The sequence below is a fragment of the Anopheles gambiae genome, chromosome 2 (assembly GCF_943734735.2).
Source record: "Anopheles gambiae chromosome 2, idAnoGambNW_F1_1, whole genome shotgun sequence".
Classification (NCBI taxonomy): Eukaryota; Metazoa; Arthropoda; class Insecta; order Diptera; family Culicidae; genus Anopheles; species Anopheles gambiae.
The window spans coordinates 48,268,848-48,295,626 of NC_064601.1; the positions used below are offsets into that span (position 1 = coordinate 48,268,848).

Genomic DNA, 26,779 nt, shown 5'->3' on the forward strand with positions numbered 1-26,779 from the left:
TTTTTATAGTTGTTAAATTAGCATAACTTGCTTGAATTCTCATTTTCCATGATAATTGTGTTTATTGCTGTTATGCATAGGGAGGAGATAAAAAATATCGATAAAGTACTATGGCGATGTATGATATTCAAACAAACAAAAAAAGCTCACTTCATTTAAAATTTCTGCTGTCCGCGATTTACTGACATGTACTGTACATACGTGCAAAAAATTTTTCATATTTGTTTGATTTGATGTACATTTAAAAAAATCAACGTATTTTAGTTTTTGAAACATTCCACAAACTTATTGTTAAAAAATACTTCATTCATGAAAATTACCAGACACTCCCTAATGTTGTCACTTCTCTCGCGTATGAGAGTTTCTCGCAAGTCATCTGGACGGTTGCGTGTTCATTTCAGATTCCTTCACAGTATTAGCCAATCCACGCCACAAAAAAGCGTACCGATCTCGGAGGCACCCAATCATCCTGTCAGTCTAGTTTCGGCCGGCAGCAACGAAACAGCAAATGGATCAGGGAGCCGACAGACTGACCGTAACCTGCAGTACCGTATCACGCAGCACGGCTGCCCATCACTGTAAAGAGTGTTGCAGAGCGTAAAAGGTGAACGAAGGAGTTTGGGAAAACCAACAGACCAGCGCATTGAATCAGTCCCAATTATTGGAACCCAACAAGCTCCAGTGCAGTTAGTGTTCGTATGTGTGTGTGTGTGATGCTGCCGGATAGTTGGTTGATTGCGTTTCACTAGCACGCTCTAGACTACTATCTACAACTCTCAGCTGTTCGCATCCTATCCTTACCGCACAAAGTTGACAATTTGTTGCGCTTCTACTAAATCGTGTGATGCTCTAACCTGACACGTTATCTGCTTCATTGGTGCTCGATAAATCAAAGCAAGTCGCTGTATATGCTCACTGATGTGCACTGTTGTGTTAAAAGGCGTCAAGCATACAAATATATCGAATGCGACACTTTACGCATAGTGCTTATACTTTGAGGCTCATTGAACCCACTCCGCTAGATATACATAATTAGAAACAGGGAATAAAACATCAAAGTGTTGCCGTTAGTATTATTAACACCATATTCAGTGATCGTGCGTGATCGACAGTGTTTATTTGTTCGTCTCAAAAGCACATAAAACGTGTTGTTTGCGCCTCTGGAAAATTGTGTTCTATTACATCGCCCTATCCGTTAAACGGGGCGTAAAAAAGGCCTTCGTATCTTATCGGACAGCCAGCACCATCTAGCCATGTTTTCCCTGTGCGCTAAACCTGCCAGTGGCAACGGTTCCTCCAGGACGTCCCAACAGCTACAGCAAGGTAAGCATCGTGATAAACGATCTTACGCTTAAAATTAAACAGGTTTACGCCCTATCCTTCCCACATTCCCTTCATGCTTGAGCCACTGCTGCTTCCAGTTGCGTTTTCGTAACAGCAAATAACAGCACACTTCAATCACCCCCAAGGTACAATTAATCCGGGCCTTTCATAGCAGTCCATCTGCTTGTCATCGGCTGGTTCATCCATCACAGGTACGGGTGTACGTGCGCTCCCTCCATCTACAAATTGAGTGTTTCCGCGTGCTTAGTAGATCAGTTTAAAAAAAAATCAAGCAAAAGATGCAAAACGACCCACCGAGCCACACGATTCTTGTGTCTCAGGAAGCTAGAAAATCTGCATACTCGCTTCCTACCCTCAGGATCTCTATCCTTCCCTCTCTCTCTCGCTGTGCTTTATCCGTACGATGTTTTATGATGCCGTGATTTATGGATGTGATTATGAGTTCATTACGTTCGCGAATTGCCTTTTAAGCGGGCCCGATTTGCTGCCTTACCTTTATAATATCCTACCGCCATAGTGAACGCCTTCGCAAAGTGGAATGCCACACGGTGCCCCATTTTACTTTAAACTCACTACCCTTCGTTCTTTATAGATCAACAGGGAAATGATGCAAATAATGATGATTATAACAGGGCAATCCTTCCCAGCCTTCCCGGCACACCTTGGGGATTATCAGCTTCACCTTGATGCTATTCGGAAACAGGACGGGCACCTTCAGGGCGAATGCGGTGCCAAATTATGCGTGTGATCAATGGCAGTGATTAGAATTAACGACGTTTAATCCGTGCACAACGAAGAAGAAGGAAAAAATAACTGCAAAAAAGAAGAAGAAAGCATTAACAAGATCTCGTTACACAAATCAAGGGAAGCTGGCAAACGGGTAGGGACGCAGCAACAAGAAAACAGAAGGCACACATAATAAAACGCCTTCACGCTTTATCTAACCACCCGTGACCGGTCTGGTAATGTGCATAAATCCTTCACCCGTTCCCGATACTCACCATCGCGCGTTTCGCGCGTTCCGGATCGATGACACCGGCCAAACTCTTGGACCATCTAGATTCTGAATGAGCTTTAATCCTTTTGCAACCTGGTGGTGGTGCTGCTGCTGCCGTGTCGGTGGCATGTTTAGCGTCCACGCGACCACCCTGTTCCGGCTCAGTGCGCCAACTTTTGAGAACGTTCATTAAAATTCATTTTAACTATCAAACGCTACCATAACTTACCCACATCATGGTGCCGTTCGGGGTGAGAAAGCACTTCCGATCTTGTTAGTGGATCGTATTTTCGTTTCCCGTCTCCCGTGCTTGTACGCACGTGAACGTAATCGTTGTTTCACATGCGCACGATTCTATAATCGCTTGGTCGCCATCTTGCCTGTGACCGAGCGTGGGCGATGGTCCGTAACAGCAAGGATTGGTTATAAAATTGCACTTATAATTTTCGTCCCAGCATCGCAAAGGTTTTCTTTTTTCCTGCTGCGCAAGAAACAAACAACGACGAAATGTTTACCTTGATGTATCAAATAATGGCACTTGCGAAAAAAAACAAAGTGTCCGCTGCACTTGCAATACAAAACTTGTTGCACTGGTTTTGTCTAGTTTGCTGCTTTCTAGCACCATTTAGTCTCCTTTTGCTTAACTACTATACACTCACACAAATGCGCTTTTCGATTCTCTTTTTTCGTAGCTGTGCCATTTCATGTCCTTGCGGACGCAAAAAAGCAGTAACAAAAAAAACTGACATTGTCATTATTTTGTCATCCATTAGAGATGTTTTGTTCTGCCGTCTCGTGCTCTAAACATGCGACAAAGAATCATTTCCGCTTGCTTCCTGCTATCCATTCCTTGATCGAAAGCAAGCGTTCCTTTACAGCCGCGTGCAGGAAATACGATGAAAAGCTAGCACATTTCTAGATGTACTGGCAAACTGTCGCAAACCGTTAATGGAACAGAACGTGAATGTTGTGCCAACTTTTCAATGAAATCCCTGTTTTTGCTGTTGTTGATTTCTGTTTTCATTTTGTTTTGCAGTTTTTCAGGCTGCCGGTAAAAGGCAAATCGTTCCAAAACGATTTGATTTTTCGTTGCTATTTTTTCCATTTCTCTCTTTCTCTCTCGCTCTCTCTCTCTCTCTCTCTCTCTCTCTCTCTCTCTTGCTCTCTCTCTCTCTTTCTCTCTCTCTCTTTCTCATTCATTCAATATGCATGAAAAGCACACTATTCTTACATTGAGTAAATGTTTTCTTTGCTTTCTTCATTCGCTTTCCGAGTTGCATTGGATTAAAAACATTTTCCAATAACTTCAACGCAGCGCAAAAATAAAACAAAGCTGTCCTTCGGGATGGGATGGCAAGGCAACAAGCCAAGCTCGACGGCCAAAGCTGCCCTAGGGACCAATGAGGGGCCAAAAACTTTTACTAGCATTTTCGCAAAGCACTCTCGGGAACACAATGCATTATTTGCTGAATATGAGATACCAAAAAAAAATCTTTTCCTCTTTCTTAAAGGCAACGATTCTTATGACTTTAAACCGAGAAACAAAAAAAAAACAACCGAGAAGCACGGCCAAGAATTTATACTCTCATTAATATTTCCTAAGATTTTGTCTTTTATTTGATCAGAGCTTTCGGCGGAAAAGAAAAGCCTTTTACAGCCACCTTTTACCGGGCAGGTCGATAGCTGAAAGCGAACCCGGCACGCATCCCAAGAGTAACAGCGGTCATACCGCTCACGCGAGCAACCAGTTTTTTTATACCAGCTCGGAACCAAAGCATAAACACTTAAACGGACGACTACGGTGCGAAAAGCAAAACAAAAAAATGCTCAACGGTTAAGGGTATGAAAAAGGGACGTTTTAGATACACCTGCGTTTTGAGCAAAACAATCAGGCTTTGCTTTTGTTGTAAACGATACAAAATTACATTTTTGACTTCGCATCTTATGAACATTAAGAAATACATACAAACTCACTCACTCACGCACACGGAATACGGTTCGCGGTTTAAAAATGTTTTTTTTTTGTAATGTGAATCATGAAAATGTTCCACATACCTGTGTGGCCCGTCGTCCGTTGGTCTGCCGTTGAAAACATGGGCTGGCAAGCAGATTACAAAACTTTCATCTTTACGATGGCGTTGATTTTTACAACAGTATCCTCCGATGAGCAGAAGATAATGAAAGTTAGGGGAAAGCGGGGCAAAATGGGCATGTTAAGCAATTTACTGAATATTCCTTTGAATATTCCACAAAACACAATTTTTGTTTCATTATGGTATACCTCCACCATTTATCTATGGATTAAAATTGCCACATATAATGAAAACAACTTAAAAACAATAAAATAATGTAAAATAAAAGTTGATGTTTTACGAGAAGCTATTTTGACACACGGGGTAAAATGGGCATAGCCCTGGGGCAAAATGGGCATATGTAAACAAACTGTGAAACGTCAAAACACTGGGGCAATATGGGCCACAACAACTGCGCTTAGGTAATGGTCTATGCTTTTGCGCACGTTTCGTGAAATGTATTTTTCGTTCTATCTTTTGATTTGCTGGTCAGAAAAGCCCTTGAAATTCTTCCAAAAATATGTTATCAAAATTATAACAGTTTTTACACGTTTAAATCTACAAAATCGAATGTTTTGAAGCTGTGCCTGTTATCATTATTGAGGCGACAAATACAACACCATAGCCTCACCACGCGCCGTATGTCAAAAGCATCTGCCCATTTTGCCCCAAGCGTAACTGCCCATTTTGCCCCACGTGAAGCATTTTTGTACTTTTTATTATATTAGTAAAAATACGCATTCAATCGCCTTGCTTTCTTCAGACAAATTGTAAAGAAATATCATATCTTTAAAAATATATCATGAAAAACTTCAACGCATCCCTGTGACACACGTTTAAGCTTATTTTCGAAGTGGCAAAAATTACATCAATATGCTGCTAAACCTTATTTTGCATTTTTCTTAGTTATTTGTTATGTAAGGGTTATGAAACTTACATGGTGTTCATAGAACACTCTAATGAATACATTTTGAGCATTGGAAAGCATCTTTGTAGTCAAATAATGCTTAAATAGAGGGTGCCCATTTTGCCCCACATGCCCATTTTGCCCCGCTTTCCCCTACTTTTTTCTATGGTGTTTGTTTTTTTTTGCATAAGCTTCCTCTGCATGCGCACACAGAGATGGCGAGTGTACGTCAAACAGTTCGCCAACAAAAAGTCCCGCTACTAACCAACGGACGAAACAAAAAAAAAACAATATCCACCACCACATCATTGAGTTTCCACGAGACCATTTGTTTCCACCTTTCTCCCGGGGCGGTAAGAATTCATACGGCCGCAGAACAGCAGGGCGTAGAAGCCAAATCATGTTTAAAATGTCCACGGGCCGGCCATTTCTGCACTGTACGCAGCCAGAAATAATTGCTATGAATCAGCAAAGTCGGCCGGTGTTATTAGCTTACGTTGACCGCGTTGCGTTTCCCACTTCCCTGCGGTATAAAGTCCCAAAATGGACAGCATTGTATAATAGGGTGTTTTTTGCTGGTTATTGTTCTCAGACACCACAATACATCATGCTGGGCCACTTTAGCGTTGCATTTTTTTCGGAAAAAATCCTACTCGCTTGGGCAGCAACGACATTTCTAAGCTCCTGAGCGGAAAAGAATGGAAAAAAGGAATCACAGCGAGAAAGAGGGACTGAAGGACTAACATGTTTTGATAACTACTCACAGAAAACGTCTTTCCGCTTCCAGCTCGGACGGTGACACATTGAAAAGGACCGTACAAAGCTTTGTAAAATATTATGTATGAGCTTCCGCTGTACGCTCGAAAGTGGCTTCGATTTCTTCTTCTGCCGGGCGCAACACGAATGCCATTATTCAGTTCTACCTTAACATCTTCCTTGGCATCTTCTGTCCATTTTGATCCCTTTCTGTTGAATGTTTTCAGCAGTTCATTACGTGCAATTGTTTCACTCCGTTGCCACCGATTGTGCTGGATTGATTTCCGAGTGTGCTTTGCCGCCCGGCCACGTGCCTTCCAGTGAGTACGGCATTAAAATCGTTTTATCGAGCCGCGCTCGTAGCCCAACCCGCTTTCCATCATTTCAGGCAACGTACTTTGACAATGGGAAAAAACTTTTGCACAACGAACTTTGGAGCTGAGCGCACTTTCCCTACCCTGACCTACTTCCAGCTCGGTAAGCAGCCTCAATGATGCTGACATTTGCGGAAGCTACGTTGATTCAAGCAGCCGGTTTTCACGGAGGACGCATAAGAAGATGCATGCATGCAACCACAGCGAGGATACAACTTTTCCAACGGGTAACAAACATGCAGTTCGAATTGCCTTGAATCTTCTGAAGACACACGCACGCATACACAAACGCACGGGTTAGCATAATGCCGTCTCAAGCAGGATGGCAAGCAATCGTCAGGAACCATCCAAGCGAGGGTCATTTTACGCTCCAGTGGCTAAAAGAGTAGCAAAAACGGCATCTCATCTCGTTTTTTCTCCAAGCTACTTCTTGTGGGTGCAAACGAGCATACAGTCCTGCATGCTAGGGCGGCCTAGACTGAAAAGTACGGCAGCATATTAGCATAGAACCGCAAGCGCAAATCTAAACATACTTTTATCCAACCACATACCAATAGCGAATTGCTGTGCTGTAAAAGAAGGATCAGCAAAAGCTTTAATGCCACATTTGGTGGTGTATTGAAAATTAGTGGTTGATGCATTTTGCTTCCTTCTTCCCGAGTGACCACTGCCTTTCATATCGTCGGATTTTGAATCAATCAATACACAGCAAACGCACTCGGCTTTTATTATTTGCCGCCGGGATGATTGCATTATCTGTCCAGAGCATCCATTACCTCTCCACCCAACCACTTTAGTATGAGACAATCTGTTTCGTCAAGCACCGCCACACACAACGTTGTGGTTAACCGCGGTGTAATATGTAACGTGTAACCGATCCTTTCATATAGCCTCCCAGCGGTGGTGGGATAATTGTGGTTCGGAATCTCGACAAGGTTTCTCAGGACTTTTAGCTAATTTTTTGTCCGAAAATCGCCGTGTCGTTCGTAACATTATCATGTTTCTTGGAAACCTCACAACATAACATATGCTTACTAAATTGTCTCGTTAGCCATATCCTCATCCTTTTCAATGTTTCCACCAGCCCCGCACAAATGATATAATGGTGTGAAAATGATAGGCATAAGCTTGCTCAGACTGTTACCTTACCTGGAACTACTTTAGGACATGGGTGAAAATCCGTGCTTTCTGGGAACGAACCTGAACCTTGGAAGTATTTCCAAATGCTACCGATACAGGTGTGTCGATCAGTAAAACAAATCTGTTTCCGATTGCCCGATACCGAATCGTAGCCCAATCGCCGCCGGTAGCGTTTGGGTGCTCGCTGCTTTGAAACGACGAAACGACCACTTTTCGGATGAGCGACTCTGAATGAAGTAATTACAGCTCAGCCACCAGTATCCCTCCCGTGTTGGGCTGCAAATCCGAAGCCATGGGCTGTGGTGGAGCCAAAGCTCTCCGACTTTGCTACGAGCGATTGGCTCGCAGGCTGACCCGAGAAGTACTAACCAGGAATGCAGGGTTGCCGATGGCTGGTTGATTGGTTTTGCATAATCAACCAGCGCAACCGAAGGCATTTCAAAAGGAATGGACCAATCCAACCTCACTGTGTCAGTAAAGCGATCTTTACTACGATCTTCACACAAACGCACACACACCATCACCATCCAGCCATCGATTGATGTTCAAAGTATGAGAATGTTAATGAACTGAGCGGTATAGGAAAACAGGAATATCTTTAAACAGAAACCACGTTACGGAGCGTATTGGGGAGAGCAGATGCCAGCAGCTTTCCCTCCGTCCGAAGAGCCGGATATACGGATATTCGTTTCCCGTATCACACAGTAGCCTATCAGAGCAGGTTCAGTTGATTACGATCTGTCGATTGTTTTTCGAGTAGCTTTTGAACAATCTCTTGCTAGCTGTTGAACAGTTGGGCCATGCTTGAGGACCAAACACACAGCCAGTCCGTTGTGTAGGGGATGCGTACAAACTACACAATCACTTACAAAGCAATTTTTCGAACAAAGCTACCACTCATGCTGGAAACCCGCTTTGATAGCTTGCAATATGCTAATGAACACAGTACTTGCACCTCGAACTCTCGCTGATTTTGAAGCATGGCTGTGCTTTACAAAAGTATATCGCAGCTAGATCTTTTCTCGGTCTTTTCGAAGTGGAGATCTTTAGGTGAACTAGTACCGTGACCGAAGCTTTACTTTTATAAGAAGGAAAGACTTGAGGATGTCGTGCCTAAGTAGCACACTCAATTTATTACATTATCGGTTTATCGATAACACTGCATCGTGTAAGTAATTGTTAATGTGGTCAAGGCAGCCATCGAAAGTTTTGTTGTATCGCAGATTTCGATTTCGAACTTATTTTGCAGAAATTAATGACGGCCATACTTAAACATAAATATGGTCCATTCATATATTGAGTACAAAATGCCAATATTTCCATGTCTATTCCACGTCTGCGTTTAATGCAAAATAGTTACGGTTGCTTTTTAGTCATCGTAATCATCTTCATTGTTTTGATAAGTTTCTTAAACTATATCCCAAAATTTATCCAATAATATCAAAATTTGCTTATAAATCGACATAACGATTGTAGTTTTGACATTTATTTATTGATAATCAAATTATTGATTCCTCTTATTTCTGGCGTAATGACACCTTCGATTTAGCCAGTCTACACAAACTTCTTATTAGTACTCCACAATTGATTTATTAGTCCACGTTGCAGGGTCCTAACGGAAATTAAACTCGTGTGGACACATGATGTACAAGTGATACACAGGATAAACAAAGCTGCAAATTAAGATTAAATAAATAGCATGAAGGTAAAACGTTCCACAACGCCCATACAAAAAGGGCCACAGCATAAATTGTGTGAAGATATATGTTTTGAGAAGAAAAAATACAAATAAATTTAGTAAAAAACATTTAAAATGTTCACCTCATCTTCAGCAAGGATATCGTGTGATATACATTTTTGGATAACTGGTTGCTTTTAGAGCAACATGCAACAAACCATATTAATCCTAGATAGAAAGCCCTATGATTTTTTGCCCTTTTAAATTAACCTCAAACACTCAATACCTCACACTAGTGGCATTTCCCTATCAACGTATCGTTCTAGGCGTGGCGGGCTGATGCTTATTTTACGGTAAAATAAAGATTTCAATTTTTCACTTGTTTGCTAAGGTACGCTCGGATCGTACGGCTTTGACCTTGTCAAAAATTCCTAACGGAACGCTTTCTACCGGTTCTTTCACCCCTGACCAACTCTTCAATGATCAAGCTCATTCGTAACATTTTTTGTTTGGTTTTTTCTTACGCGTTTCTTGTACATTTTTCCAAAAAAAAAACCCGAAAGAAGCACGCAAAATATTTGCCAAGAACTAAGGGAAAGCTTGCCCCGAAAGCTTTACCTTTTTGCTCAGGCACGCTCTTGTTCATGCTCAAAGCCGAACCGAGGAAAACAGGCGTCGAAATGGAAAAACGGGTCTTCCGAGGGTACGCACAAAAAAACAGTAGCAGTACGAACAGTACGAAAATTTCAAAATGATACCCATTTCCCATCCTGCATACTAAAACAGTGCCAAATGTTTACCGAGTGTTTTGCCACTTCTAAACGGTACCGTCGCCACGTTGAATATCTTCACCAGCCCTTCCTATAGCGCTCGAGCGTGGCTGAGAATTATTCCTTGCGCGAAAAGGAAAAGAGTTTCGATTGGACGACACTGTTTGCAATGAATGAAACGGCGCGAACGCGACTGTTGGTCATTTTTTATTCCACACAATCGCAACAACGCCCACAACGGTCCTTCGCCTTCGCTCGCGTAAGTTCGCTTGTTTCAAGAAACTTCCGGAGACAGTGTAGTGTACGCAAGGCTTTCCTAAATTGGCTACGCACGTCTTTGGAGTCGTGTATTTTGTGCATATTTTGTGTATTTTAGACGTTGTAGTATATTTGAGGAACAATTTGATTGCAAATATTTCACATTCCAGCCGCGCCTTGGTATGCATATTTATAGCACAACACACGCTGTCTCCGGGGTCATAGGATGCTCCGCTGGAGAACACAAGCGTCAAATAGCCTATAATATGTAATGGGCCATGGTCATAACAGCTAACGAATTCAGCCATGTTTTCAAAAGCATCACTCCCCCCTCGCCGCACCATATTGCAGACAAATCGGGTACAACAAATGATGACACTTTTCCCTACATTTTCCCTTCTCCTGCCAATCCCATTACGGTTCCATCCCGTGCACTGAAACGGGTGAGATAGCTCATTTGCATTTGTTTGCTGCCGGTTTATGTTACGCTTTACCACATTTCGGGGACATGAAGATACGACTTTTCCTGCGGCCGAACAGACATTATGTCGCCGCATAATGTTTTACTGCGTTAGCAAACTATCAAAACGGATCAGTAGCAACTTTAGACCAAAACGAACCCGCTAAAAAGCGACGTGCGACCAAAGTTTTAGTCCTACGATTTAATTACACCGTTGAAGCAGCATTTGGATCCAAACTGATTCGGAATGTGTGCAAAAAAAAGAGTGGGGAGATGTAGGATTTGGAAGTGGGTGTTTACCCCAAATTAGCCGAATTTATCCTGGTTTAGCTATAGTTGGACCATCTGTTTCATCCCCGTCGAACAAGCATGGCCTGATGAACCAACTTACGTTAGCTTTCAACCATAACTGTAATCAATCTTGAATGTCACGTATAACAGTTTTTTTGTCTTCTTTTTCTCTCTTTTCAGTAACCTGCAAAAGTTGCAACTGTAAGTATAAAAAAGTTTTTGAATTTTATTTTTCCTTTTATGATTATGTCTCTGCTACAACGGTGTACCTCTTTTGAACAGAAGTTATTATTTATGGCATAAACCAAAATTCGTAAATAACGTGTCACAAAATACAATAGCACATACTGCATAACTGTAGTTATTTTTTGCATTTAGTTTTATAATGGGCCGTTCTTTAGGCTTATAAAGCATTTTTGAAGTTGTTTTTCATTAACACATTTCAGTAAGAAAGGTTTTACAGGGTTGCGAATCATATGATGGAATAGTTCAATCGCTTAGGACAACGATCGGCAGTATGTATTAATTACATTATTTCTAGACGATGATAAGAAAAGCATTTGAAAACAGACTAGAATATTAAAAAATAGCTTTTTCATAAGAAATCCGTTATCGATTTATCTGTCATGACATTATTTCATCGTAAAGCATTTTGAAACTATTTCAATGTACATTTGATCCCTACTGAATAAAAAAAGTACGTTTGTTTCGATTTATTTTTAAGCCGTTAAGAACCCCATTTCAAACCCCCATTTTTTTCGACATGGGAGGAGGACCTAATTAATATTGCGATATTGCTCTTTCTTTGTTGTTTTGACTGATCACACATTCGCGCGCACTTTTTCCGATCCCAGACTGATGAATCATTACAATTAGTTTTAATAATATGAATTACCAATTATGCGAAAGCACCTGCTTCCTAAAAAAAAAATTAATCTTAATGCGGTTTTCGTGGCTGTTATGAGTCATATGACACACAATTCGCATTATTCCGTGTTTTTTCTTGAAAGAGGCCAAAGAGCGTCTCTCGCCTATATTTATAGTTTTCCTTCATCCTTTCGCCATCGCGATACTTCCACCTTCGCATACCACACTCGAACGCGCTATACGCATTTCGCTATAAGCCTACATTCACTACAACCAATGCTGAACCATGCTTAAATGATATAATCACTTCGAATCATTAACCAATTTTTTTGATTATAATTTTTTTAATGTTATAAGTTATGCGGAAACTATAAAAAATACATTTTTCTGGTCCGTGGCTCGAGTTCATTCACTGAATTTGGTCCTTTACCTCAAAAGTTTTCCAACCGGTGGCTTAGGGAATGTTGCAAATCGATAGTGAAACAGTGAATTTGTGCAAGCATACTGTGGAGGTTTGCAATCATATAATGGAATGTTTCAACCGAATAGGGGTATTTTGAAATCATGCTAAGGAGCTGTCATTAGATTCTGGTAGCTGCTGTAAATATCCCAACACATTTTAGTTTAATTTTAATTATGACTAAGCTGCAGGACTAATTTAGTTTATCATATATACAGATGAATGCCACGCAAACACAACTGAAAAAGATGTTGTTTTAGAAATCACCATCACTTAGAAGCTGTTTCGAGAGGCTACCACAGTCCAATGGCAGCTCTACTGTATGCTCGCAAAATTCCACTATTCGGTTAAAACATTCCCCTAAGCAATTTAACTATTCCATTATTTGTTGGAACCCTGTATGTTTCAAAAGTACGATTGTTCCATGCTAAAGCTAGAATGTTTTTAGCCATAACAATGGCTAAATGTAAATATTCACCTGCCTTAGCTCACTAACCTCGGACATGGGTTAATAAACTTTTCAAATTTCCGCTGATGAGGTACCCATTGATGCTGCACAATAAAATGAAACAGAAATTCAAGAAAACTTCCGTGTAACTAGTTTTTGCAAACTGCTGAAAGCAATCCACTTTCATCAAGGTTCCATTTTCCATTTTCCAATTTTTCTTATTTTTCATTTGATCTACTTACAGCTTCTTTAACGTTTACCGTTGCTATCAGCATCGTTAGCCCTCGTGATGGAAGTCTTTTTTTCATCTTTTCCTTTTTTGCATTATCCCTTTCCATACCGCCCTGTCACGCCATACCGAATTACACGGTGCATAAGGCTCAGAACGATGTGGTAGATCATGCTGGAGTCTGAAAATGGACTGTAAAGCAGATAAATAGAACATGAAAATTGCATTTTTTAACTGCACGTCATTCCCTTCGTTCCGTTCTTTTCCCATATGCAGAGTGACGGTCGCTTTGACATTAAGCATTCAAAGCATTTTCCAGTTCCAGCCCTAATAGCAAAACAAGATTAAATCGTCAGGGCCAAATAGGACTAACAACGCGCCTCCTGCTCTTTTCACCAATCAAACGGAAAGTGTTGCATGACGCGGCAGCACTGTTACATTTAATCGCATGTTTTCAGATAAATTGAATCGCAGAAACAAAAGTATCCTACAAACTTCATTTTGCACAGCTGAACCATTTTCCGGATAAATAACTACTACATTTGTCGAGCAATTTTCCATTCCATTTTCTTTTTTTCCATTTTCCACCATACAGCTACCTGCATAACTCGTAAACTATTTATCATTATCCATTTGAAGTGGAATTTTGAAATTTGAAATACAGTGACACCATTTTATAAATTATACACTTTTCGATGCTATTTAGCAGGTATGTCAAACAACGTTGCGGGCCTTTTGTCAGTTATCTTTGATGTTCACCATGGCGGAGACATGCGTGTAGGCATGTTTTTAAGATCTGCCTTTGATTTTTGTCAGTTCCTTCTCATTTTTTGTGACAAAATTTTTGATATAGAGCTTTTGCATCATATTGGTATAAAAAATTTCGATGGGACGCAGCTGAGGGATTTGGAAGTTAGCGTATTATGGTGGCCTTTCGAAATTCCGTCGAAATTTCCTTAAAATTATCGCATTGAGTTTTGGGGTCATTGCTTGAAACTGTTAAGCCGATTCGCGCCATTTTTGCTTCCTGACATGTATGCTTATGTTACGCAGGTACTATTTCACTGTTTGGCCGGTTGCATCCCGACCAAACGAACGCAGCGATGTAGTGACATCGGTCTTCATTTCCAGTACCATTTGTTACTTCTTGTCGTTCGGGGTCGTAGGCCATTTGAAAAAAATGTTGATCTACCTTTTTGGACATCACAGTTCGAGTTCGACCGATAGAGGTGTCTAATTTTGTATGCTAACTCATGGAATACTATTATTAAAAGTGCTATTAATGTTTCGTAAGTGCGGGTGTTATTTGCCAACGTAATGCAGTTCTTAGCATGAACTATAAATAGATTGTAGGTTATGAGATTATAAAAACGGGTGTGCTTATGTTGATCCACTTAAAGAGGAGGTTTCAACTTTCAGTTTTAGTAGTTCGATTAGCGGAGACTGGAAAAAATTACTAATAGGGACTTCTTTGGTTAGGTAATCGTAAAGATGGCATGTAGCATGTGTTGTCATTAGTTCATTTGCGGCGACACTGTAAAGTCAATGTTCTCATATTTTCACCCATTTTCAGACTTTAGGGCTTTCTAGACAAATGACAAATGCAAAACATGTATCAAAATATCACTTTCAACAAAACATCAGGTAATTTTTTTAATGTGAATTTTGTGAAATCGACTGAAAGACGGATATTCTCTTTGAACAAAATAGCCACATAGCTAGCTTATATTGGTCGATGTAGTGCTATAATTATGAGCTATAATCATATAAAAAATCTGGTGTCACGGTGTTTGTTGCCAGCAACCTCCAAAACGGCTGGACCATTTTCAACGAAACTTTGCACACACCTTATGGTGGCATGAGATTAGGTTTTAACGCTTACAACATTTTCAGATATTACACTAAACATATTTTAATTACAATTTTCTAACTCCCATACAAAGGACAAGATTGTTGTTGTTGTATACAGCACTTTGACACTCGATGTGAAGTGCAGTTTACACTGGCGTTGAAAACCCGCAAAACAAATTCGAGCAGTTTGCAAGCTCGCATGAGGCCTCGCAATCGCGATAGCGTTATAGCGCCAGTGACCTCGCATGAAAGCAGGTTGTGAGAGTAAGAAGTTTTTTCGACCATAGTTTAGCAGTTATAATAAGAGCACACCATATTATATCCTGCATTAGAGCAAATTATAGCCTGCTAATGACTATAAATGTTATATTTTTCCTTGCAAAATCCGCAAAAAGGCTGTTAGTAATTATTTAGATAAAAAATAAATAAAAGTTAAAACTTGAAAAAATTCGAGGAGGACATACTACTCGCAACCCTTACGATAATCAGCGGGAAGCCTTGCGGTGTACGATGCTGTCACAAATATCCCAAGTGAAAAAGCAGAGATGGTATATTTTAGTTATCTGAGAATAATGAATACAAAAAAGATTTGTTATTTCGCTTTGACATATTTGAACTTTTACGTTTCAAACGAGCAAGTTTACTTGCTTCGATATTCGTATTATAAAATACCGTTCACATTTTTGGTTACTGAAATTTACCGTTCATCTCGCAAGTGTAAACGACGTTTTTCATTACAGCGTTTTTTCGGTGCTATTGAATGACGAACAGTTTTTTATCTACACAGTCTGAACTCACTGGTTGAGTTTCGATTCCCTACCGATTATTGGATATGTGCTTTTTAGATGGCATGTTTCTTCATACAACAAATTTCTGAAATTTTTCTCGGCAGGATTTTTGTGAATTTTTCAAAAACCGGGTTTTCCATACAAACGCACGCTTTTTAATTGAACTCTCAGCCAATTATCGAGCGTTGAACTTAAAAGCATGCCAACTAAAAAGCGTTCAACTGTTGAATTCTATATATGGTATATGGGTCCAATAAACTCCGTGCTAAACCAAAACCTCAGTGGTATCCAAACGGATGATTGCCTTAACAGATCTTAATTACCTACGCTTATTACGACAGTTAAGAAGAATCGAAGATAAAATCACTGTAATCATTGTAATCATTGGTTTTGTACTCCTCGGATTGCATATTCTTCTATTTTTAATGAAAACGAGATATCAATTTTATCCCGTGTGAAACCGGGTAAATCAGCTAGTTTGTTTGATAAAAGTCAATGATATGAACACATACAAAAAAATAAATGTGTATTCAAATACCTGTATTTACAACTTGTAATACTTAATCGTCAACTAATACTATGTTGGGTAAAACAAGGTTTACTAGGCCAGCTAGTTTCCCATATTGTTTACATGTTTTCTTACGTCACGTTTGTTACTCAAGCTCTACCAACTCCTCACTCTCATCCCTATGCTCAACTGCGGCCCACGGGAATATTTTTAATCGTAAACCGGCCCGCGACCCCAAAACAAGTTTGGCATCACTGCTATTGTAGTCACAGTTGCTAAGTAGTTCGATCACGTTTCATATTAGGTTGTCAAACGAAAACGTGATTACCTAATGGGAAGCGAAAGCAACAGCTTGATAAATCATAAAACATCCCATGATGCACATCTTAAATAAAGGTTTGATGTTTTGACGTTCGTACTTTGAGTTTTTCATAAATCATTCCAACCCAGCAAATTAGGACTAATTATTATTTTGACTATGTTATGTTTATAAACATATAAATAGATTAAATAAGATATAATACATAAAAAAGAAACAATTAAATTAATCCATTCTTTGCTATGCATTGGGTTAACTTACTTCTGAAATATTTCATATATTTATGTGGGGAAGATAGTTCGTTTTTTGTAAGTTCAATGTAGATTGTACAAGTATATGTGTTCGCACTGATCGTAACTCATTATGCCGATCTTTATAGCATTATATCTCTTGCTCGAGCTTCTCTTGAAAGATCTTCTCTCTCCTACTACCATCGGACCCGCTCACGCTCACATTTATATTACAATATCGATAGACGGGCCTGTTTCTACAACACAGGACGGATTCAATTCCTTTACAGACCCAAGCTAGAAAAGAACATTTAGTGGTGTGGTACATAGTATAGGAAGCTTGATTTGACTACGTTGGTTCTTTACACTAAGCATAAGAAGCAATAACACAAATAGCAGGATTGATAACACAAATAAAAATATGAAATCTTTTGTTAAAAGCAATGGAATTTTTCATCGGGAGAAAGTCAAAAAAGTTTTTGAAGCTTGTGCAACTGCCCATTTATCATTCCATTTCATTTTATAAAACATTTTCACAAGCCATATAATTCATGTGACTCTTTCAATACCAATAATGCCGCCCAGCTCAGACCGCGCAGGCAAGTCGAAGTCCCCGCGCAAGCACACGTTAAAAATATGTGAAAAGTTCATATCTAATTAATGTAAATTGAACTGCCCTCGTTTCATTCCTCCGGCGCGCTATCCATCACGGTCCGTGAAGGACACGAAACAGTGTTATGAAAATATTATGAGCGAACGTACATCAACTGGCGAACACGGACAACTACCAAACCTTCACCATATCGAGCGGAATGAGTGAACACCGACGCTTGACCGTTACAACTGCGTGACGAAACGATGTGTCCCAAACTTGACCGAGGACTTTGCTACAACATTTTCGCAATTTTCAATAGCAAACTGGGGCCCTTTCCTATACCACTAAGCTGCTGATGGAAGGGAAGGATGGGAATTTCACCTCACTTGAATAATGTTTTTTGCGTTTTGGTTTTAGTAAAATTGTACGAATTCACTTTGTTTTGTTTTTGCGTTTGGTTTGGTAATGGTGCTGCCAACGCCTCTGCGTTTTGCCATCTCATTTGAAACATTTTTATTCATTTGTTGGCAACATTGCTAGTATCGCTGCCGTTGACATCCTAAGCCACGAAGCTTAAAGGAGAGCTACCAACTTTAATGAGATTGTTTGTGGCGTTGGTGATTTACAGACTCCCACAGGACGCCACCCGCAATGGTGCGCGTTTTATTCCCACCTTTTTGCTGCGCTACGCTTTGTTTTGCTTTTCATTTTTTCGTCAAAAATTAATTATTACGTTACCTGTGATAATAAGCGCAAAAAATACGGACCAACATGATTGACGGAATAAGTATGTAATATTCGAAGGCGTAGAAAGAAATCAGAAATGCTTCAAATTACGCAAAATCAATTACGATCAATATTTCATCGAGTTTCGTGGAAATCAAACACTCCGGAAATTGTTCGATTTATACCTTGTTCCAATACACGTTTAACAAGTATTGCTAAAATTAGCAATACTGTGCATTTCTTGCAATGGCACTTATATCATAATTATTTCGTGGGAATCAATCAATAAAATCAATTGATTTCTTATTGGATTAAATTACACATTTTCGTTTTAATTGCAAATAAAGCTACACAGCACAGCACAAGCAATCAACGATTGAATCTAAATTTTAATTAATAATCTTTTTTTTTACATCAAATATGTCTTACTTTGCTTAAACTAATCATTGTTCCGTTTATTTTCCAGCCATTTTTGTAATTATATTACAACGTTTAATTGTAATTATAACGTTGATGATTGGAGAGTAATTTTTTATAACTAACATGTTTTTGTTTTCTAAAATTTGAACATATACGAGCAGATTACTAGGAATCAATTATATTTTCTAATTGGAAGACAAAATACATGTTATCTTTAGCTTTATCGTATTTTATAAACTTAAATTCGACAAATAATCTAAAAATAACTTTTTTATAAATATTGTACTTCGGAAGTTTACAGTTGCATGAAAATGGGACTCGGACTGGGAGAATTTAGCATTTCTTTAACCATTTCCAGCCCATTTGTTCATTTATTTGATAACTATTAAGACTTAACAAGACGAGATAGAGGCAAGATTTTCGGTTATAGTTATTTTAACATAATAGTCGTTTAGAAAGTAACCTAAATTATATAGTTTAGAAGATAATCTCTGCCATGAACTTGATTGATTAGAAATTTGAGAGATTTGAAAAAATGAAAAGTTTTCATAGTAATTACTATAGTGAAAAGCATAGTAAAATGCGTAGACCATGATATTTTCATCTTTAAAACAAAACATGTGTAATTGATGTATGTTCTGAATTCACAACATGATACTAAAGACTAATATTGACACACAGCAACACACCGGATAATCCCACTGAACCATTGGCCACTGAAGCTTCCTCTATTGATGCTCCCGATTTGCTTGCCTCTATTTGTCCATATGTACCTTTCCGTGGCCTCCGTCGCCGTCCTCCTCTAGACGTGGAAACACGACATACATCGTATTGTCATAATGAACCTTTTCTATCCTGTTTCAGATGGTTTAACTACTATCATGATCTTTTCGATTTCAACTCCTCCTTTAGTTCTTTCCGCTCTGGTGCTCTTACATTGCATCCGGCTTCCTAATATTCCTTTTTACTTCATTGTGTTTTCTTCCTGCTTATCAAAGTTTATGAATTTATTTCAGCCCCAAATCTTTTTTATATTGTTTTTTCATGATTTGCATTCTGGAACTCCGGAACTTTCTGGGCCGGTTTCGTGGAACAGTCGTCAACTCGATAGATGTAGTAGTGGATTTATTAAATAGGAATCGGAACTATCTGCTGGTAAAAGCCTTCTTCACGATGGCTATGTATTTATTTTCATAATTTTTTTTTCAATCATTTATGATACTAGAATAAATTTATAAATTTGTATCATACGCTTTCACGCATGTTATTTCTCTATCTACATTACAGCTACCGTGGGGAAACAGATCAAAGGAGGATATTTACTGCGCTACAAAAGTGAGTATTTAATATTCACCTCTACTACTACCCTTTATCTTACGGTTGCATTGTATTCCACATACTAGGGACAAACCCGGCTCATGCTGGAAAATTCCAACTTTTATATATCAAATGTGCCCAAGCACTTTGTTCACACTCTTCCAAACAATCCCGTAAGCCCTTGCATGCATGACATTTCATTGCAAAAATGTTCCGTTAAAAAAAAAACAAAATTCCATTTCTTGCGTTCAATATTCTTCTTTGGAAGCATGGCGCTGAATTTTTCGCAAAAAATGTAGTCCAAGACATCATCCGACCGAGACCGGGGCAAAGCGAAACTTCGCTAGATCGATAGTACAGCCTTTCAATCAACCGGCATACCTGTGTTAGTTACGGTGTACGAAGACTCATTCTTCGAAGTATTCAAGTGCCCTCGTAGTACAATCTGAAACTATCCGTGTGTGTGTGTGCGTGTGTAGGTGTATGTGGATGCAATGGTGCAGCATAACGTACACCATGAATCTTCTACGACTTGGCCGTTGGCGTAGCAGACACCCACCATCAATCACCATTTTTATCCCGAAGAATGATGATGCGCTCCACATGCCGAGCCATCACGAGCGCTTCCTATGGAATATCAATGTGATTGTGTGGGGAAGCTTGTGCAGAAAATTTTAGGTAGTTGAATATCAATTTCCAGAAGGACGGTCAGATACCGTCACAAGTTGTCACATAGGAAGGTGCTCTTATTGCACGAAACACGTGGTAAAATGGGCCTAGCTTTACTCAGTAAGAAAAGTCGTTCATTAAGCGGTCTAAAAGACATATAGTTGTTAAACAATCGTCGAATATAAAAAGCTGCAATTTTAATTGTCTTCAAGGAGACACAATTTCCAGTTGTACAGCGATTAGATGACATGACCATCGCTCATTACACTTTGCTGCTGCCATTGCTGTCAAGCCCTGGCGTATCGTTTGCATCCATGTACAGCTTGCCTTCTGCGTGGTCGTATGAATAATAGTTTCCATTTGAGCCAGCCCATTTCATGGCCTTAACAAGTCGACCCAACCTCCCCTCATATTCATTCCCTATAAGCTAGACGGAGCGCGTTCGGGTGGATTTATGCGAGCGACCAAATTAAGATAAAACATCTCTTGGTTGCCAGCGTTATTGTGCTGCAGCGAAACTGGTAAGTGTGAGCATCTTCCAGCCATCGCACTGGAAGAACATGAACCTGTCATCAACACAGATTCCCTTTCTCTCTGCGTCAGTACAACATTGTACGGATGTGCATCGCTTGAGAGGCAGCTGTTTCCCTTCCTTGCTCTGTAAACTCCCTCCAACCCAAGATACAAGATAGAATGACAGTTACCGACCCTAGACACGGTTGAGCAAGCGATTGTTCTTGCTTTCATACTGTCACTGTCCCTATCGAGCACGGGTTGAATCTTCATGCCCCTGATTCAGTACAACAGTGATTTTTTTTTTTGTTTAGGTCTTTTCCTTGCCTACCGATTTCTACCCTGCTCGGAAACAAGCTCGGGAAGAAAAAGGACGAGGCAGCAACCGGAAGCCGGTGCCGGAAGAAAGAATGAACCATCCATTTACGCCGCCAGTCAGCCATACCATCCGGGGGCTGAGGGGGCTTTACCACCAGGCAATGAATTCGCGTCTTCGCCGCGGTGCACATTTTCCCGGGGGCGTTTATGATATAATTTGATTGTCGCAAAGTTTACGCCTGAACCACCACCGCGCCACGCGTCGGCGAAAAGACACTGATGGATGGTTGCATGGATGGGCAAGTGTGTACGGGTGGTGAGGTGAAAAACATGTAATTGATTGTACAGCAAAGGCATGACGTGCGCAATACCGGCAACGGTGCTGACGCTAGTGCCTTTAAAACTATATCGAAGGGTTGTCGCGCCAACACACCTGCTCCTGGGCATTTAGGAATGTATGGAATGTATTTAGCACACCGTTGATGTTCTCGAAACGTACAATCCATTACGTTCACCTGGAGCACTTGGGGGAATACCCGATAAGAACGAATATTTTGCACTAAACTTTCCAGCTAATGAAGTTAGATGGGTCTTTTCGCAGAAGCGCACTAATCCCGAGAGGCTCCCGACGGCAAGCGCACGAACAAACAACCAACAAACTATTGACTAAATAACTTCCAGCGAGTCAAGCTCATTATTCAACGAAGCATCATACAAACCGACGCGAATCAGGTCAAGATAATCCGGGCTAGCGAAACATCTACCTCGCATGATTCCAGTGTTCCAACTGGTACTTAACTGTTTGTCAAAGTTCAACCAATATCAATCTTCCACGTATCGCGGAAATGGGAACGATGGCAGGCACCACTACCTGTCAACAATCCGGCCAGACGCGCAATTCTAGACACTCCCTAAGCCATCCAACAGAACGTTCTATCACGATAGGTTAATGCTGTGGAATTAACTCATCAGCTGGGTAAAGCGCTGTACATACACCGATTATGTGTTCCGATGTACATTCGCCATTTCTCCCGGTTCCTACAAGACTCCCCTACAAAGACACACTCCATCCAGGCTCACATATTGCGAGATGTGAAAAAGTTCTCACGAAAAGTAACACAAATATTGATGCAGGAGACTTTGCACACAAAAGCGGTACGATAAGCCTCGAACAAGTTGGGCTCCGTAAGATCTCGGTTTTTTATTGTACAAACAGCAAGTATACGTTATGATCCTAGCGTGTGCAATAATTTCGAGTCCAAACATACTTGAACTGTTTTTGAGTTTGATTTTTGGATTCTGGTCCCACGATCCCTGAACCCTCACACACCAAACATTTCCCTCCACTCCCTCGGTGAAGTGATGCTGAAAATTCAACGAAACGTTTGAATAATCGAAAAATCCATGACACCTTTTCTGGAAACAACTCTGCCAGGTGATAACGACAACAGTCCAAATGCCCAGCATCATATCATCCACTCGACATATCGTGCGTGTTGGAGTGGAACTAAATTCTATGAACGCACCACCGATGAAAGCAGGCGCCTTATCATTCCGCGTGGGGCAATGATGGTTGTACCGGCTACGTAGAAAAATAAAACGAAAAACAAGGCAGCACAATCCTGAGTGTGCGCGTGCGACAATGCAACCGTCGTCTTCGTCTAACCGTCAGTTCGTGAGACACCAAACAGTAACACTAATTGACAACCGAAAGCGAATGCTTGTCAAAAAACAATGTAAACATAAGACGATTCCCACAAAAGCATCACACCATAAAATGTGTACTCCACCGGTACTACAATGTTTTTTTTTTTGTATTCTTTATTCAGATGGTTTCAAGTTCGTTGTGTTCAAGCTTTATTTTTGCTGTTACTTTTACGCTTTTGCACCAACACTCAACACTCTCATCGCGATGATTAATGCAGACGCGCAATATTTTATGCAAAACTTCCAATGTGTATTCGTATTGACAAGTCCCTTATCTACCTTTATGATTTGTGTGAGGTTATAGTTATTGTTTTCCTTTCTACTAAAATTGTAGATTTTTAGAGTAAAGTTGTGTTAGAGATTTTTAGAGTAAACCAATGTAGAACATTATAGTTAAGCCATCGTATGATGAATCAATGTTTTTTATTATTTTTTTTGTCTTGGCTAACACTAAGACTAGACATGAGAAGATTATGTTGAGTAGTAAATGTAAAGAGTTACCTTTTCCAATATTAGTCACTAGTAGGAATTAATTAAATTAATTAGAGTTAATTTGGCTTGAAGTTTTATTTTATAACCATTATACTTATATTTTTCTTTTGTCTTTTAACTCAGTTCCTCATACACTTCATCAGTTTTAACTTCATATTTTGTAAATACTTACATAACTTAACGTAAAATTAATTTTATGTCTCTAGTTACTAATTTAATATTAACTTATGGAGATATTTTTACTTTTATTGGGCATTTATACACTACTATTTACCATGATCATTACAATTTTCTATATAAATCAGGACTTTATCAGGACTCTCACCTACTAAACCGTACTACTGATGACTTTTATGACTCTTGAAACTTTATATTTCCTCCTTATCTTTAATGGCCTTTATTTTGACGCTCTAACTATTAGTATTATTGAAAGATTGTTTCTTGTTTGTTATAAGTAAACAATTTTGCCAGTTCTTTACTTCTTTTTTCTCTAGTTGCATGTTTTCTGAAAAATGATTTGGTATTAAACATAGTTTCTCCGGTCTCAAAAGAAATTTGCCATCACAAATATACTGCTATATCTTTGTTATATCTTTTCCAACATAGAGCTAAAAATCATGTTTTGAATTGGCCATTCATTAACATGATGAAAATATTTATATAGAACACTATTTGCAATGATTGATCCTTTCTTGTCGTATTTGTTAAATTTTCCTTTTATAACTCGCCTTATTTTTTCAATGACTATTTCGTTATCTTTCGATAAATTGGCTTCTGTCCAGAATTATTAATACAGTGACGCGCAATCTGAACCAAGCGAAACGATCCTCTGGCATATTTTTCATTGAAGGGCCAATTGCACTCACAGCAGCATGATTGATGGTACTTTCCCCGATTTGTGTGGTTCTTCATGTCACGTCCAAACCTTATGGATAATGCGCTCTTCTTTTTCCCTGCCACTAATCTCAACTCACTAAATGCATCAACTCGGTCCCCTGTCCGAAACACGGCACTCCTCCATGTGGACCGCCCTACAATCTGCCCAGTGAGTGGAACAAAAGCAAATCATACAAACCCTTTTCTTGGTGCAGCTGACTGCTGCTGTCCAGCGTCATCATTAACATCATCGATCCAATGCTATGATTAATGAGGGAAGCTACCTTTACTTTGCATCCAAGTTGACGGTCTAGCGAAGACGGAACAGTGCGCTTGTCACCTCAACACACTGGACACCTACATCCAGCCTCTGTAGCTTGAACTTCTTTTTATTCCACCTTCGGGCATACCTTTTTGCCGAGCCCCGAGCATAGCACAAAAACTCGTTTCCAAAGATTTACCATAAAACCGGTGTCAATTTTCATTTCCCAAAGGATATGGCATCCTAATGACATGCGGTGCCGGAAGCCATCTTCTCCGAAGTCACGTCTGGGGTTCGTCGTTTCGCCAAAGCTCAGAGCCCGTCTGTCGCAAGCGCAAAGCTTCTCCGTTTGCTACGGAGCGTTCGCATCCCATTCCTGTGGATGGTGTATGCCGCTAGTTGATGAGAGCGAAGTGATAATAAATTTAATTAAACATCAGGTAAAGAGAACCAACCGTGCCCTGCACACCGACATGCTCACTAACGCACCGTTGGCTACCGAAAGATTGACGCGATCGAACGACATCGGCAGCGTGTGTGGTTGTGTACGTGTAAAAAACGAATTTTTCCTTCCGATTAAAGGTTAAAGTGTTTTGACCTCAAAAATTGACATTCACCTTATGGCATGGAAGCGCGGAGGAAAATTGGCCTCACGAAAGATTAATTGGTTTCCTCCTCAGTAGCAACTAGTCAAGCGCCGATTGCAGCTTTCAAGACCTCACATTTGTCTCAAAAGTACTTAAAGTTTGAAAACATGGAAGGAAATTAAACAGGATGTGATTACCATTCTGTTGAGACAGTTTTATATGCTCTCAATGTTTCTACAAAACATTAAAATCATCCAACACGGTTATTGTCAGACTGACAGAGAAGATGGACAGCCCGGCGGCAAGAAAGTTCCCTCGGTCAGGAGTTATGATTATACTCCGCCTCTCTGCCACGAACAAATTAAAGTAATTTTCGAAAAATTTCAGTTCTCCGCAATCTTAATGGGCAAAGTGTTGATGAGAAATGTGTGGCAAACGGAAGTCACTCTTTCTCTCCTAGGGCTTTTGTGGTGTACCGACTCCGGCTAATTCCATCGTGTCGATACACGCGACCTGCCGCAAAGAAGCTGCCATGTTCTTATTCTTCCGACGAAGCAACGCAAATGCAAACTCGTTCAAAGAAAGAAGTGACCTTGAAACCAGGATAAACTTCGTTCCGATTTGCTAAGGGTCCTGCACTGAAACAATCGACCTTCCCGATCCCACAGCTCTCTTTCCGTCCTGTTTGCCACTTACTGAAACACATTTTCTTTTGTTATCTTTCTGTAAGGAGAGGAAAACCTCTTCAATGTTCAAGGAAGGCAACCTATCACTGGTCTGTAGGCGCGTGTGTGTGTGTGTTTTTTTTACAAATCATGTATCCTTTGTGTTGCATCATGTATCTAAGCGATGTTGAAATCAATTGCACAACACCCATTCCCGATCACCAACACAGTGACACAACCACAACGAGGCTTTATGAGTTTCCAATATAGATGATGTATGTATGCGCTTCCTCATCGTGTACCATCATCGGAAAGCATCAGGCAGTACTGACCAGCATAAACTGTAGGGTTCAGAGCGACATACCCTTTTGCTTTCTTTTCAGGTTGTTGGGAATTCTTATTTAATTGAATATTTCAGCAGCACCGTAAACATGAGTCAGTAGAAAACTCATCCCCCACTGGGTTCGCCATTGGGCTTTTGTTTTTGGGGTTTGTTTTGCTTCATTGATACATTGAGCCGACGGAATCGGGTTAAATTGTTGTCCGCCTTCTATGAAAACATTCTGATCCGGTATATCTTTTGTTCAAAACAGTGACAAAAGTTTCCTTTCAATGAAATCCTTTTTCTTTCCATTCTTGGCTCGTCTTTAATGGGTACACTTTGTTACAGAAGGGTAAAAAGATTAAAAGATATTTGTTGTCTTCATTCTATTCATTCACAGAACAAGTCCTATGGAGCCGCTGGTCGGAGGAATGGGTTGTGCTGTACGATGACTCCACCATGGCCTGGTTTACGGTAAGTTCTTCCCGTAGTCAGACGATGTTTGTGCTCCGCCTATCAGATGCTGAATACCGCGCGTTCGGATGGAATCACCCAAATCTTCT

At 40.1% G+C, this 26,779-nt stretch overlaps 1 protein-coding gene across 1 annotated transcript in view; it reads left to right on the top strand.

Moving 5' to 3' along the window:
* The first annotated feature begins 442 nt into the window (after positions 1-442).
* LOC11175992 (uncharacterized) overlaps positions 443-26,779 on the top strand; it is a 49,830-nt gene continuing 23,493 nt past the window's right edge. The window contains exons 1-4 of the mRNA XM_061652470.1: positions 443-1,323; positions 11,228-11,248; positions 19,776-19,823; positions 26,617-26,690. Of these exons, the coding sequence (XP_061508454.1) occupies positions 1,254-1,323; positions 11,228-11,248; positions 19,776-19,823; positions 26,617-26,690 (213 nt within the window). The 5' untranslated portion in view covers positions 443-1,253. The remainder of the gene's footprint in view (positions 1,324-11,227; positions 11,249-19,775; positions 19,824-26,616; positions 26,691-26,779) is intronic.